At 49.1% G+C, this 16460-nt stretch overlaps 1 protein-coding gene across 1 annotated transcript in view; it reads left to right on the forward strand.

Annotated features, from left to right (window-relative positions):
- Positions 1-16460, forward strand: part of LOC138260946 (mitochondrial carnitine/acylcarnitine carrier protein-like) — a 79171-nt gene that overhangs the window by 7328 nt on the left and 55383 nt on the right. Inside the window, exons 3-4 of the mRNA XM_069209493.1 lie at positions 1221-1313; positions 16277-16410. Of these exons, the coding sequence (XP_069065594.1) occupies positions 1221-1313; positions 16277-16410 (227 nt within the window). The remainder of the gene's footprint in view (positions 1-1220; positions 1314-16276; positions 16411-16460) is intronic.

The raw sequence follows: 16460 nt of genomic DNA on the forward strand, positions 1-16460 counted from the left end.
GTTTACTCTACCTTACTTGAATATTGACTCAGAATGGCTTTGCCCGCGCCCCTCCAGTCCCAACTAACCAGCTCACCTCTCACAGTCACTCTTATAGTATCAGAGACGACTCACCAACTCTCCCGAGTCCTCATCTACACATAGGTGAACAACAACCACATTAACATCTATGATCATCTTTCACACTCGGATGTTGACCTGCCCTTCATCACTGAAACAGGCTAAAGGATCAAAACAGACCAGTCCAACATGAAGCCAAACCTGCCAGCGACAAGGTCCTCGGGAGAACCTGCACAACAAACAAACGTAACGGAGGGACAGCTGTCAACAAAGTATCGCTATTTACAAATTTATTGTAAACCGCAGCACTCCAGAGTGTGATTCACAGTTCGTCCAGTGTCCTTCCTCACACTCCACACTTTCTGACCACTTCACAACTTTATCCCTGCGATAAGCCCAATCTGCAGAATGGAGACCTCAATCCAGGGGTCAACAAACATGAATAACCCATATCCAAACACCCGTACCCAACATGATTTGGCTGAACTTAGCCTAAATGGTCATTGGCGCCACCCTAACAGCCAATTTACCCTGGACACAATATTTACCCTGAGAACATTATAAGAGTTATTAGCAAATAACGTGTGACCTGAAGACTTAATAAAATTCAGTCAATGCTCCAGATCCAATTTAAATCTCCAGTCACAAGTGTCAAAACATCTGTTGGAGTATGACAATGCCTGGCCCTACTACTTTATATTCTCAACTTAACTCACCGTCATTGTGAAACGTCCCAGTGAGCTCAGTTCAGCAGGTCCACCACTGGCTACCATCAGACCTCGACTACGTTATTCCAGCAAAGGTCACCAAGTTCTCCCATCAACATCAGAAAGGTGGATGACCACTCAAATCCAATGAAAGATGCAGGCCCTGAATGGAAACCAAAAGCAGGTCTGGCAGAAATGTTCAACTCAGCCAGCTCCCTTCACCCCTCTCTCTTTTGTCCATCTCTACATTCTCTCTCCTACTCTCACCCCACGTGCTTCTCCCTCTCTCCCAGTATCAGTAATATAACTATGGTTTACTAGCTGCAGGCTTTTGGTGCAGCAGCTTTGTCAATTTGTGAGTAAGATCATAGACATGACTTGCTCCTGACTCCAGAATTCATTTACACACATCTGTGGCTGGCTCTTTAATGCCTTTTGTCTCTGTTCCACCAGGTGAATATGCAGACACAGGCGAGACCTCTTCCAGGGCAGCCCCCACTGTACAAGAACACCCTGGACTGCTTCCGCAAGATTTCAGCTCAGAAGGTAAGGACACATGGCACTGAAATAATCTAGTGCAAGGGAAGTCACTCAGGCTGTGAATGTAGACTCTGATGGGGAAAGAATCTTTGTGCTACAACAAAACCTCTAAAGCAAAAAGAACAGATGACGGACGGAATGCCTGGCCAGGTCCTCCCTGGACTATAAACAAGCATCCTGGGACCAGTTTCAGGGTATCACCCCTCATCAGCCAGGCTAGCTTGAATCCAGGGGCGCAGTGAGCGCGGGACACACATGTGGGCATACCCTTCCCACTTAGGGTGACAAAAGCAAAAAGAACAGATGATGGACAGAGTGCTGAACAATGCAAACATTCACCCCCAGTCACAAAGACCTGGGTTTAATCCATCATTTTTTTGTCCACCATGCCACCACAGTTTTGGCCCAGCCATATGCAAATCAGTCTTGACCCTGCCCCCATGTTTCCCACAGTTGCAGGCTAGACTGTTCCCATGAGGAACAGGGTCAAGACTGATTTGCATATGGCTGGATCCAACCTGGGTTGGCATGGTGAGCAAAAGAACAATGGATTAAAGGTTTCAGCACTCTGTCCATCATCCTTTTGTGTTGCAACAAAACTTCTGGCAAAGCTGGGGCAGGGTCAGTCACATGTTAGGCACAGGCAGGGTTACACTACTCTTCTAGACAGATGTAGAGGCCAGGTTACACAAATCCTCTAGGTAGCTAAAGTGGCCAAGGTCACACTACTCCCTTGTGGGCAGGGTGGAGTATGCAGGTTTACTCTGCTGATTTCTGAGATGGGTGGAGTAGGCACAGGATTACATGCCCGTCTTCTGGACAGGATGGGAAAGGCAGTGTTGCACTACTCCCTTCTGTCAGATTGGGTGGGTGGGATTACACTACTTTGGTATGGACAGGGTGGAGTAGGCAGTGTTGCACTACTCTCTTCTGACAGATTGGGTAGGTGGGATTACACTACTTTGGTACGGAGAGGGTACAGTTGGCAGGGTTACACTACTCTCTTCTGGATAGGAAGGGTAGGCGGGCCGCACTGCTTTGGTATGGACAGGGTGGAGTAGGCAGGGTTACACTACTCTCTTCTAGACTGGGTGGGTAGGCAGGATTACACTATTCTGGTATGGACAGGTTGGAAAATAAAGGGTTACACTATTCTGAGTAGGGCAAAGTAGGGTTATGGTTCAACAGGGGTAGTGTACTACTGATGACACTCACTTGGAGAGGGTGGAGTCAGCAGGGGTACATTAGCCTCCACAGTGTATAGGGGAGTAGTTAGGGCTACGCTGCTCTTCTGGGCAAGGTGGAGCAGGCAGGGTCACATTACTCTCTTCTGGGTTGGGTCAAGCAGTGTTACACCTCTCTCTTCTGGAAGGGGTGGAGTAGGCAGGGCCACATTACTCTCTTCTGGGCAGGGTCAAGCAGTGTTACACCTCTCTCTTCTGGAAGGGTGGCGTAGGCAGGGTCACAGTACTATCTTCTGGACAGGGTCAAGCAGTGTTACACTTTTCTCTTCTGGACGGTTGGAGTAGACAGGGTCACAGTACTATCTTCTGGACAGGGTTAAGCAGTGTTACACCTCTCTCTTCTGCAAGGGTGGAGTAGGCAGGGCCACATTACTCTCTTCTGGGTTGGGTTAAGCAGTGTTACACCTCTCTCTTCTGCAAGGGTGGAGTAGGCAGGGCCACATTACTCTCTTCTGGGTTGGGTAAGCAGTGTTACACTTCTCTCTTCTGCAAGGGTGGAGTAGACAGGGCCACATTACTCTCTTCTGGACCGGGTTAAGCAGTGTTACACCTCTCTCTTCTGGAAGGGTGGAGTAGGCAGGGCCACATTACTCTCTTCTGGACCGGGTTAAGCAGTGTTACACCTCTCTCTTCTGCAAGGGTGGAGTAGGCAGGGTCACAGTACTATCTTCTGGACAGGGTCAAGCAGTGTTACACTTTTCTCTTCTGGACGGTTGGAGTAGACAGGGTCACAGTACTATCTTCTGGACAGGGTTAAGCAGTGTTACACCTCTCTCTTCTGCAAGGGTGGAGTAGGCAGGGCCACATTACTCTCTTCTGGGTTGGGTTAAGCAGTGTTACACCTCTCTCTTCTGCAAGGGTGGAGTAGGCAGGGCCACATTACTCTCTTCTGGGCAGGGTCAAGCAGTGTTACACTTCTCTCTTCTGGAAGGGTGGAGTAGGCAGGGCCACATTACTCTCTTCTGGGTTGGGTAAGCAGTGTTACACTTCTCTCTTCTGCAAGGGTGGAGTAGGCAGGGCCACATTACTCTCTTCTGGGCAGGGTCAAGCAGTGTTACACTTCTCTCTTCTGGAAGGGTGGCGTAGGCAGGGTCACAGTACTATCTTCTGGACAGGGTCAAGCAGTGTTACACTTTTCTCTTCTGGACGGTTGGAGTAGACAGGGTCACATTATTCTTCTGGACAGGGTTAAGCAGTGTTACACCTCTCTCTTCTGCAAGGGTGGAGTAGGCAGGGCCACATTACTCTCTTCTGGACCGGGTTAAGCAGTGTTACACTTCTCTCTTCTGGAAGGGTGGAGTAGGCAGGGCCACATTACTCTCTTCTGGACCGGGTTAAGCAGTGTTACACCTCTCTCTTCTGCAAGGGTGGAGTAGACAGGGTCACATTACTCTCTTCTGGGCAGGGTCAAGCAGTGTTACACCTCTCTCTTCTGCAAGGGTGGCGTAGGCAGGGTCACATTATTCTTCTGGACAGGGTTAAGCAGTGTTACACCTCTCTCTTCTGCAAGGGTGGAGTAGGCAGGGCCACATTACTCTCTTCTGGACCGGGTTAAGCAGTGTTACACCTCTCTCTTCTGCAAGGGTGGAGTAGGCAGGGCCACATTACTCTCTTCTGGACAGGGTTAAGCAGTGTTACACCTCTCTCTTCTGCAAGGGTGGAGTAGGCAGGGCCACATTACTCTCTTCTGGACCGGGTTAAGCAGTGTTACACCTCTCTCTTCTGGAAGGGTGGAGTAGACAGGGCCACATTACTCTCTTCTGGACCGGGTTAAGCAGTGTTACACCTCTCTCTTCTGGAAGGGTGGAGTAGGCAGGGTCACAGTCTCTTTTGGACACAGTGCTGTACACACAGTTACCATTGGTGCTCCTGAACAGGGTTACACTACTCTCTTTTGAGCATGAGGGACTAGGCATGGTCACACCACTCTCTCCTTGGATGTACAGGGATCAGTGTAAGCCTTCTTGGGCAGGTTTGCTAGGCAGGGTTGCAGCACTATGTTCTGGTGAGGATGGAGTTGGCCGGGTTTCACAACCCTCTCCTGGGTGGTGTGGAGTAAGAGGGATTACATCATTTTCTTCTGGACAAGTGCAATAGACAGGGCTAGAGCACCCTCATCTGGCCAGGGTAGAGTAGGCAGGATTATACTGTTCTCTCATGGGATATGTGGAACATGCAGGATCCGCACTATTCTCTACTAGGCAGGGTGAAGTAACACGGGGGTACCCAACTATCTCCTGTGCGAGGTAGAACAGGCAGGATTACATTACTCTTTGCTGGGAAAGGTAAAGCTCAGGGGATTTACACCACTCTCTTATGGGCAGGGTGGAGAAAGTGTAGGGGTACAATACTCTCTAATGGACGTGCTGGAGTTGGCAAATTTACACTTTCCACTGACGCTTCTGCTCATCAGCAGGGTCAGACTGGTCTACTGGGCAATCAGGCAGTGCTTGAAGAGCTGGGTTAATAGGTTAGTGAGTGGGCTGTTTTGCTTTTTTGGGCTGTTTGACAGCCTGTCCTATGGTCTACTGGGCGGGTTTGATCTACTGTTGATTTCCCTCATGTTATGCATGGCTTCCATCGGAAGCCTCCCCTGTTTACACCAGATTCTAATTCTGGTACCTCACCCCTGTGGTATAGCAACAATTGATAACAGAACTCATTACCCACTGTTGCGTCATGAAGGCCTTGAGGCCTTGCTGACAGCTCTCTGAGAGCCTGGCTGTGCAGCGCTCATTGGTTTGACTGAAAGCAGAAAGCACAGCTGCAGGAAGCAGATGGAAAGCACGGAAGGTGGCGGGGCTTGGCTAAGGATGCCAGGCAAGGTTTTTTTTTTACACATTTGGGACAGGGAGGAGAGGCCATGTTATGTACGTCTCCTACATTATTTACTCCTCTCTGCTTGTGGAGCATATACAAGTAGGGGCAAATCATTTTGGGGGCCATGCACAACATAAAATTATAGATGGGTAAAAAGTGTATTACAGGGATGCTTTTCACCTCGGGGTTCTGAGTCGCATCATAGAGAACTCGAGCTGCGCTCCGGTTGTCTATTTGGCGTCACTCAGAACCTCTTCGTGAAAAACGTCCACATAAATAACTGTTAGGCGTCCATAATTCTATATATTAAAACAAAACTTAACCACAGCAAACTCAAATCCATGCAGTCTTTCATACTTTGCAAACCAAATATGTAGTATGTCTCTTTACAAATTCAAAACCTCCCCAATTTGCAAATGTGGGACACTTTTTTAGCTTTCTAATTCAGTAATGGTGGCAGCTTTTATTTTGGTGCCCAGGCCTAGTTTCTGTCCCAGTTTGACCCTGCTCATCAAAGCAGGACTGGAGGCATGGTGTAGGAGGCTGGACTGGCTTGTAGTGAGTACCAAGGGGTACTTGCACCTTGCACCAGGCCCAGTTATCCCTTATTAGTGTATAGGGTGTCTAGCAGCTTAGGCTGATAGATAATGGTAGCTTAGCAGAGCAGCTTAGGCTGAACTAGGAGACGTGTGAAGCTACTACAGTACCACTTAGTGTCATATGCACAATATCATAAGAAAACACAATACACAGTTATACTAAAAATAAAGGTACTTTATTTTTATGACAATATGCCAAAGTATCTTAGAGTGTACCCTCAGTGAGAGGATAGGAAATATACACAAGATATATATACACAATAGCAAAAATATGCAGTATAGTCTTAGAAAACAGTGCAAACAATGTATAGTTACAATAGGATGCAATGGGGAAACATAGGGATAGGGGCAACACAAACCATATACTCCAAAAGTGGAATGTGAACCACGAATGGACCCCAAACCTATGTGACCTTGTAGAGGGTCGCTGGGACTATCAGAAAATAGTGAGAGTTAGAAAAATAACCCTCCCCAAGACCCTGAAAAGTGAGTGCAAAGTGCACCAAAGTTCCCCTAAGGACAAAATAGTCGTGTTAGAGGGAAAATGCAAGGAAAACACAAATCAGCAATGCAACAACGATGGATTCCTGACTGAGGGTACCTGTGGAACAAGGGGACCAAGTCCAAAAGTCACAAGCAGCTCGGAGATGGGCAGATGCCCAAGAAATGCCAGCGGTTGGTGCAAAGAAGCTCTTACTAGGCTGAAGAACTGTGAATACTGCAGGAACGACAAGGGCTAGAGAGTTCCCCTTTGGAGGATGGATCCCCCACGCCTTGGAGAGTCGTGCAGAAGTGTTTTCCCGCCGGATGGACGCCAACAAGCCTTGCTACACGCAAATCGTGCGTTTGGCGTTTTTGGACGCTGCTGGGGCCCAGGAGGGACCAGGAGGTCGCAAATTGGACCTGCAGAGAGAGGGGACGTCGAGCAAGACAAAGAGCCCTCACTGAAGCAGGTAGCACCCGGAGAAGTGCCAGAAACAGGCACTACGAGGATGCGTGAAACGGTGCTCGCCGAAGTTGCACAAAGGAGTCCCACGTCGCCGGAGACCAACTTAGAAAGTCGTGCAATGCAGGTTAGAGTGCCGTGGACCCAGGCTTGGCTGTGCACGAAGGATTTCCGCCGGAAGTGTACAGGGGCCGGAGTAGCTTGCAAAGTCGCGGTTCCCAGCAATGCAGCCCAGCGAGGTGAGGCAAGGACTTACCTCCACCAAACTTGGGCTGAAGAGTCACTGGACTGTGGGGGTCACTTGGACGGTGTCGCTGGATTCGAGGGACCTCGCTCGTCGTGCTGAGAGGAGACCCAAGGGACCGGAAATGCAGCTTTTTGGTGCCTGCGGTTGCAGGGGGAAGATTCCGTCGACCCACGGGAGATTTCTTCGGAGCTTCTGGTGCAGAGAGGAGGCAGACTACCCCCACAGCATGCACAAGCAGGAAAACAGTCGAGAAGGCGGCAGGATCAGCGTTACAGAGTTGCAGTAGTCGTCTTTGCTACTATGTTGCAGGTTTGCAGGCTTCCAGCGCGGTCAGCGGTCGATTCCTTATCAGAAGGTGAAGAGGGAGATGCAGAGGAACTCGGCTGAGCTCATGCATTCGTTATCTAAAGTTTCCCCAGAGACAGAGACCCTAAATAGCCAGAAAAGAGGGTTTGGCTACCTAGGAGAGAGGAAAGGCTACTAACACCTGAAGGAGCCTATCAGCAGGAGTCTCTGACGTCACCTGGTGGCACTGGCCACTCAGAGCAGTCCAGTGTGCCAGCAGCACCTCTGTTTCCAAGATGGCAGAGGTCTGGAGCACACTGGAGGAGCTCTGGACACCTCCCAGGGGAGGTGCAGGTCAGGGGAGTGGTCACTCCCCTTTCCTTTGTCCAGTTTCGCGCCAGAGCAGGGGCTAAGGGGTCCCTGAACCGGTGTAGACTGGCTTATGCAGAATTGGGCACATCTGTGCCCAACAAAGCATTTCCAGAGGCTGGGGGAGGCTACTCCTCCCCTGCCTTCACACCATTTTCCAAAGGGAGAGGGTGTCACACCCTCTCTCAGAGGAAGTTCTTTGTTCTGCCATCCTGGGCCAGGCCTTGCTGGACCCCAGGAGGGCAGCTGCCTGTCTGAGGGGTTGGCAGCAGCAGCAGCTGCAGTGAAACCCCAGGAAGGGCAGTCTGGCAGTACCAGGGTCTGTGCTACAGACCACTGGGATCATGGAATTGTACCAACAATGCCAGGATGGCATAGAGGGGGCAATTCCATGATCATAGACATGTTACATGGCCATATTCGGAGTTACCATGGTGAAGCTACATATAGGTAGTGACCTATATGTAGTGCACGCGTGTAATGGTGTCCCCGCACTCACAAAGTTCAGTGAATTGGCTCTGAACAATGTGGGGGCACCTTGGCTAGTGCCAGGGTGCCCTCACACTAAGTAACTTTGCACCTAACCTTTACCAGGTAAAGGTTAGACATATAGGTGACTTATAAGTTACTTAAGTGCAGTGTAAAATGGCTGTGAAATAACGTGGACGTTATTTCACTCAGGCTGCTGTGGCAGGCCTGTGTAAGAATTGTCAGAGCTCCCTATGGGTGGCAAAAGAAATGCTGCAGCCCATAGGGATCTCCTGGAACCCCAATACCCTGGGTACCTCAGTACCATATACTAGGGAATTATAAGGGTGTTCCAGTAAGCCAATGTAAATTGGTAAAAATGGTCACTAGCCTGTCAGTGACAATTTGAAAGTAATGAGAGAGCATAACCACTGAGGTTCTGGTTAGCAGAGCCTCAGTGAGACAGTTAGGCACCACACAGGGAACATATACATGCACACCTATGAGCACTGGGGCCCTGTGTGACAGGGTCCCAGTGACACATACATATAGGCTACAAACCTATGAGCACTGGGGTCCTGACCAGCAGGATCCCAGTGACACATAACAACCATACTGAAAACATGGTGTTTTCACTATGAGCACTGAGGCCTGGCTATCAAGATCCCAGTGAGACAGTGAAAACAGTGACAAACACCCTGACATACACTCACAAACAGGCCAAAAGTGGGGGTAACAAGGCTAGAAAGAGGCTACCTTCTCACACATGGGGTGTCCATGATGCTGCATGGGAAGCCTTCAGCCTCCAGAGCCCTCACACCGGTGCATTTCATCCTGATTAACCCCACCAAACACGCACAAGCGACTAGAAGAGACTGACAGCTACTCTGCCCCTACATACCCATGACCTCATCCTTTACTCCAAGGGTAACCTCAGGATCTAGCTAATAAAGTGCCCTTCACACCACGAAACCCGCACCGTAAATGCACCCCAATGAACAGAGATGCTTCGGTTCATAGTGAGCGGTGTGCATGAGATGCCACTCACTCCCGCCTCGCTCTTTGTGATTGAGACCTGCAGGAAACTGTAGCCTGCCCCCAAAGCTCCTTGAAGCAGGCTCTTCTTGTGCATATTACTTACTTACCAACATGTATGGCTTTGTTACAGAAATACGAAGAGCAGACACCACCCATGCTTAATCACATCATTTCATTCATACTTACAAGGATGTGGACATTCTTCCACAAGCCACTTTAAGTCACTGATTTGAGACTTTGACACTCAAGTCTTGGCTCAGCCAGCTGTAGTACAGCTACTGCTTTTGGCTATTTGGATGCATCCTTCCGCCTGAAGTCGACTTCTAGCAACACAATGCAGGAGAGTCTATTTTACATTTCAAAAGTACTTGGTACTGTAGGAGGCTGGTATAAGAATGTATTTGCCCAACCAGTGCTTAATTTGTAAATAAAAAGGTGCCGGTGCCCAAAGCCCTCCTCTTAAACACATGGCTGCCGCTATTAAATGTGCGCGCACGGAATACTGAGGCGGCGTAATCCCGAAGCCATCTCGGGCCTCTTGAATCCCTATAAAGCCACTCCCTGCCCCTTCAGCTCACTATAGCAGCTTCCTGCTTGCTTCCTTTGTGATGCTTTTATGTTTTTCCCTTTCTTCGTCTTTCCCATATGTGTCTTTTGCTTGCAGCAAATGCTTGAGACAGAAGAATAAGCGCCGGCCCTCAAAAATAAGTGCCGGTGCTGAGCACCGGAAACAACAAGCACAAATTAAACACTGTGCCCAACCAAGATAAGTGTGTCAGGATCCCAGGGACTGGGGAAGTAGGAAATCACCAGAGATAAGTACAAGAAATCCCACAGGCGCCCGAGTGCAGAGCTGCTATTGAGCCGGGCGTCCCATAGGATAGCACAGGACTGTCGAGGTTGGATTTGTATGGATTCTGGACTCTTCCCAGTGGATTCCAGACACTTCCCAGTGGACCCCGAGGTAACCAGTTGGTACAAAGAAGGTTGGAGAGTGCCCCACCCGTGGATACCCAGAGGACTGGAGTACCAACACCAGGGAGCCTAAGTGCATGGATGAGAAGTGGTGTCGGAAACCCTCTTTGAAGTTAATGGAAGCCTCGGTTGTCCAGCTGCTGTTGCGACCTGTGGACCAGGCTGGTAGAACCAGGAGGTGGATTCCAGACGTGGAGAGCCTAAAAAAGAAGGGGACCTTTCCAAACCACTCGAAGATGTCAAGGCGGTGCAGGTAGGCAATGCCCACCCTCTTGGCGGTGAAGTTCCTGCAGGACCGTGAAGGAAGGGATCCAGGGGAATGCAGGACATCCTTGGAGTCACCCACAAGCTCTCCCACGTCAGTTGCCAGATTGCAGGAGGGTCAGTGGCTAGCAGGACCACCAACAAGCCTTGGAAAATGCAGATAGCTGAAGCAAGGAAGATTGCAGGTTTTGGAGGACCAGTATAGTCCTAGTGACTTGACCTTTGGAGGGGAGCCAGGCAGGCCTTCAGCAGTGAGGAAAGCCAGCCTGAGTTGGAGGAACCCCCACGATAGACCCACTGGCAGCAGGCACAGGGAGTCCCAGGGATGCCTCAGCAGCACAACAAAACAGGAGTCCCACATCGCAGGGGCTGCAGAGTGGAAGCTGAGTCTGGAGTTGCAGATATCTGGAGGCTGGGGCTTCTAGGAGCTCTAAGATCTCTTGAAGGAAGAGCCAACAAGCCTTTGCAACAGCAACAGTTGCGGTGCATAGGGGTTCTGTTCCAATGGCTGCAGCAAGGGCCCACCCCCTTCCAAGTTGGTCAGAAGACACGTTGGACCCAGAGAGGACCACAGAACCACCACCCGTGAGCAGAGCCTTTACATTGTCCATGGGACGGCGGGATCCACCAACTAGTCGTTGTCGTCTTGAGGTGCCTGTGGATGCAGAGGAGCGACTCCTTCACTCCAAGGGAGATTCCTTCTTGCTTCTTGAATGCAGGCAGAGTCCTTGTGGCCCTGGAGGATGCACAGCCGCAGATGATGCAGAAATATTGTAGGAGCTGGAGAACGATGTTGCATTGGGAGCCCTCCCAACTGGATACAGTCTTGATTCAGTTCCAAAAGCAGTCCAGCAGCGGTTCCAGAGGCCTGGAGCAGAAGATGTCTTGCAGAGAGTTCCTTGTAGTGTCTTGCTTGACAAATCTGAGGACCGACCCTCGGGGGAGCCCTCAAGTAACACTAAAAAGGGGTTGGTCACTCTCTGCAGAGACCCACCTATCAGAGGGGGTCAGGGACATCATCTACCTTGCCTAATCAATCAGATGTTCGCAGGGACCTCTGCACATCTTATATTCAAGATGGCAGAATCAAGTGGCCACCTGGAAGAGCTCTGAGCACCTCCCTGGGGAGGAGCTTTTCAGGTGGGATGGTCACTCCCCTGTCCTTTGTGTTGTTTCACGCCAAAAGGAAGAGGTGGTCACACCTCTCCCTTGCAGGAAATCCTTTGTTTTGCCTTCCCCTGCATGAGTTAGGCTCAACAGCAGGACAGAACAGTGCCTGGGGTCGGCAGCAGCGTGGGCTGGCAGCCATACTCCGTAAGGCTGCACAGCCAAAACTGTGGGAACCTCTAAGGAACCCCCAGAGTACATGGGATCATGCAACTAGCACTGGAATCGGTGTAGTTGCATGATTCCAACATGTTTGATACCAAACATGTCTAGTTGATACCAAACATGTCTAGTTTCGGAAAAGCCATTATGTAGTTGGACCACTCATGATGATCAAGTGTCCACTACATACCTTTAGATGGCTTCCCTGCACGTACAAAGCCCAGGGGATGGAGTATGGGGTTTGTAAGGGTACCCCACTCAGGCAGGGATACCCTCACTTTTAGAGACATGCGCCCTGCCGTTGGTCTGAAGGGCCCACACAGAGGGGTGACTTACAGTGTCCAAGTGCAGTGACCAAGTAATAAGGTAAGCCTTATATCTGGAGTGAAAGGTGCATGCACCGTTTCACGCAGGCTGCAGTGGCAGGCCTGCAGACACAGTTTGCATGGGCTCCCATGGGTGGCATGCTACATGCTGCAGCCCATGGGAGATCCCTGGGGCACCAATGCCATGGGTACCTAAGTACCATATACTACGGTCTTACATGGGTGCACCAGTATGCCAACTGTGGGTGTAAAAGGTTTACCAGCAACCACATTTAGAGGAGAGTGCAGAGGCACCGGGGTCCTTATTAGCAGGTTCTCAGTGTACTTCAGTCTAAACACACTGACACAAGGCAAAAAGTGGGGGTAACTATGTCAGAAAGTTGCTACTTTCATACATGTACACCATATGGTTTGTCACATTTAATTATTTATGCAATGCATGCATTCTACACCCAAATCAATCCAAATTTTTAAAAATTCTTTTATAATGCAGTGTGTTTTTTATTTTTGCTCTTGCCACTGCCTGAGTTTGAGGCTCATCCTGTCATGGTTGCTCTGTTGGTTTGTTTTGAACAAATCTGAATGTCTGTCCCCAAAATGACTGTGCCGCTCTCTGGAGACGTTTGTACCATCTTGGGGTCATGCTATCCTAAAATATCGTTAAAACAATTAAGTAAATATCTCCCACCCCTTTCATTCCAGTGTTGCTCCTCCGTTCGTTCATGCTTCCGGTCGTGGTCGCTTTCTTTCAACCATCCATCTTTGTTCTATGTTGACCTTCTTTCCATCTGTTCGCACCTCTGCCTTGTACCTCCTTTCACGCCCACTTTCCCCTGAGTAATGCTCCAAACTGATATTTCCCACATCTTCCTCTGTTTCATCCTCCCACCCATCCTACTTCCCCTGTGGTTCATCTGTATCCTTTCCACCTGCCCCTCTGTGCCATCAGCTTGTCATCAGTGCCACCAAAATGAAAGGGTTTGTAGTGTAGACTCTTCCTTCCATTACAGTCCTGCACTTGTTTCTAGGTCAATGAAGGTCTGATGGAAGGGTAGCTTTCATTACAGTAGTTTATTTGCTTGACTAGAAAGGAGCACTGCACTTTGGGTTGAATTAATGAATAGAAGCAAAGGAAGGAGTACCATGAAGGCACTCTAACCATCAATTCTTCAGCTGATATAGAAACTGAAACAGAACTTTAATCAATGTAAGAGTGCCCTCATCACATACCACCTTCACTCTCTTACATTATGGAACTTTAATGTGCTCACCACATGCTTCTATCCATTAGCACATTAAACTTAGTCATAGTTGGCATTGCCGACCCTTCCTTAATGTGTGTGTATTATTTCAGCTGCTTCACAGTGCAGAGATAAAAAGGACAGTTATAAGGAAGCCAGAAGTAAATGTTTTGCCATTCATTCGACCTTACATGCAGTTCTCATTCTCAGTGCTGTAGCAGAAATCTGTTAGACAGGTTTACAAAGAATTAATAAACGAGAAACTGCTAAACTGCCACACACCAGTGACCTGTTCACTGAAATACAAATGTTATAAATATTACAGAAAACAGGAGGGATAAAATAGAGTAACAGATCTTTTAACAACACTGGAACAAAATAAACTTCTTACCTCCCACCGGAGAGCTCAGGTGTGTGAGCTGCGATCCAGGCTGGGCGGGGGGTGGAGGGGAGGGGCCCTGGCCAGGCTAGTCTTGAAACCACTGTAGGAAAGTACCCTCTTTTTGGCATGTTACCCCCAATTTCTGCTTGATGTCAGTGTGTTTTTGACTGTGTCACTGGGCTCCTGCTAGTCAGGACCCCATTGCTTATGGTTTATGGCCTGCTTGTCCTGCCTGCAGTGTGCTTCACTGTTTTCTAAATTGTCACTGGAGTCCTGCTAACCAGAACTCCAGAGCTCATGCTCTCTCTATTTCTACATTTGTTACTACATACTAGTGACTCAGTATTGCACTCCAAATTGGCATACTGAACACCCCTTATAAGTTCCTAATATATGGTACATAGGTACCCAGGGCATTGGGGTTCCAGAGGATCCTTATGGGCTGCAGCATTTCTTTTGCCACCCATAAGGAGCCCACGCAAAGGCTTCTACAGGACTGCCATTGCAGCCTGTGTGAAATAGTGCATGCTTCTGCAGGCACCTCTCTGCAGCGATGACTGGTGGATTGGGTCCCCTCTCCCGACGACAGGTGTGGATCTAGTGGCACGGGATGTGGACTAAAGTGACTCCGACAGTCCCAACATCCAGCTGTCCAATTTTGGTGGAGGTAAGACCTTGCTTCCCCACGCGACAGTACCCCCGTGCACCACGTGACTTGCCGTTGCCAAGGCTTGTGTGCGACCTTCCAAGTAGTTCTTCGTGCACAGCACAGCTTAGGCCCCCAGCACTCCATCCTGCGATGCACAGCTCCCTGAGTGGTTCTCTTGCGCCGTGGGAATCCTTTGTGTCATGCTGCGTGGGCCTCCCTTTGCACCTTCTTTGTCTCTGTGCTGTGGGACTTCTGTACACACTGCCTTACATTTCACTAATCAGGGATAACTGGACCTGGTATAAGGTGTAAGTACCTGAGGAACCCACTACAAACCAGGCCAGCCTCCTATAACCATAGGCTCTTTGTGGAGAAAAGCAGATTCCACAGGAGACGGTAAAGCCTGGCAGATTTAGATTTTCTAGCACATTGTTGAGAAATTCAAAATTCACCACCAGCTCTGCCACACACTTATCTTGTCTCCTAATAAGTCATATAATACCTAGCTTTTTTATGTAGCACTTGATACCACAGCTCTGCTCCAGTCGCGGCTCCTCCATTAGGGCGGAGGAGCATCGCCCCCCGCCAGCAGCAGCTGCTGCAAATCCTTTAACAAACGGAACAATAATAAGCCGTGTTTATCATTGTTTCATTTGTTAAGGGGGCAGGGCATTGGGGATGACGAGATGAGTGGAGTGCACTGTGCACTCCCCTCACTGCACATGTATGTTTGGCCGGCCTCTCTCCCCTCTCCAGCCCTTAAGCCTCTTCCTCAGCATGTCTAAAGACCTTGAGTTTCTTCCTTATCCTCTCCGACTCCTCAAGGCCTTGTGTGCCTTTCTCGCCCTGTCTCTCTGCACACTCAAGTAGTCTTGTCTCTTCTTGCAATGGGTCTCTTCCTCATCCTGTCTCTCTTCTGCCTTATGGCCTCCCATCTATTTCTCACTTTGTCTCTTTGCCTCCTCAAAGTCTAATGTTTTTTCCTCAAATTGTCTCTCTGCGTCTTCGAGGCCCAATGTGTCTTCCTCACCCTGTCTTTCTGCCTCCTCAAGGCCTAATATCTCTTTCTCACCTGTCTGCGTACTCAAGGCCTTGCCCTGCCTCTCTTTTTTACTAAATGATGCTTCAAAGAAATAGTACCTAAAATTTCACACTAATTTAGCAAAACATTTTTTTCCTACTTGCATTTTTTTCTGAACATTTTATTTTGAAAAAGCAAAGCATCGTCAATCTTGCTTACAAGCTGCTGAAAACATTTGCATCTAATCAGAGAGCATTCTGGGAGCATAATACGTAGCCTCATATTGTTAAATATTTCAAACGTGTATCTACACACTTTTTTACTGGAACCACTTTCAGTAGAGCAGTGTGCCCTTAGAACTTTTATTTAGAGCGTTCACCATAATCATAAAGGTTTTGCTTTAACAAACCATAAATACAAGTTCAAACAGCATTACCATATGGGCACAAATATTACCTCAATTGCAGACACTTTCATTCTTTGTAAACTGCCAGCCAAAGGGTTTTTGCTGCAGGGGGTTGGGCCTACTTGTCCCAAGGACAAAATAAACATGAAAACTTGTAGTCCTTGACCCCAAACTATATATCCTAGGCATTGGGCTATAGGATTTCCACACACCTCCTCCTCAAGGCCTAATGGCTCTTCCTCAACCTGTCTGCGGCCTCAATGACTCTTCCTCCCCCTGTCTCTTCAAAGCCTCATGTCTCTTCCTCACCCTTTCTGCTGCCTCAAGGCCTTCCTCACCCTGTTTCTTTGTCTCCACCAGGGCATCCATGGTCTCTACAAGGGCCTGGGGGCACCGCTGGCCGGAATAACCCCCATCATGGCCATCACTTTCTTTGGCTACGGCTTGGCAAAGAGGCTTCAGCTAAAGGGCCCAGATGACGGGCAACGCCTCACGTGAGTATGAAAAATAGCATCTTTCTTCTCAACTCTGAGTGGACAGGGGT

The sequence above is a fragment of the Pleurodeles waltl genome, chromosome 10 (assembly GCF_031143425.1).
Source record: "Pleurodeles waltl isolate 20211129_DDA chromosome 10, aPleWal1.hap1.20221129, whole genome shotgun sequence".
Taxonomy (NCBI): Eukaryota; Metazoa; Chordata; class Amphibia; order Caudata; family Salamandridae; genus Pleurodeles; species Pleurodeles waltl.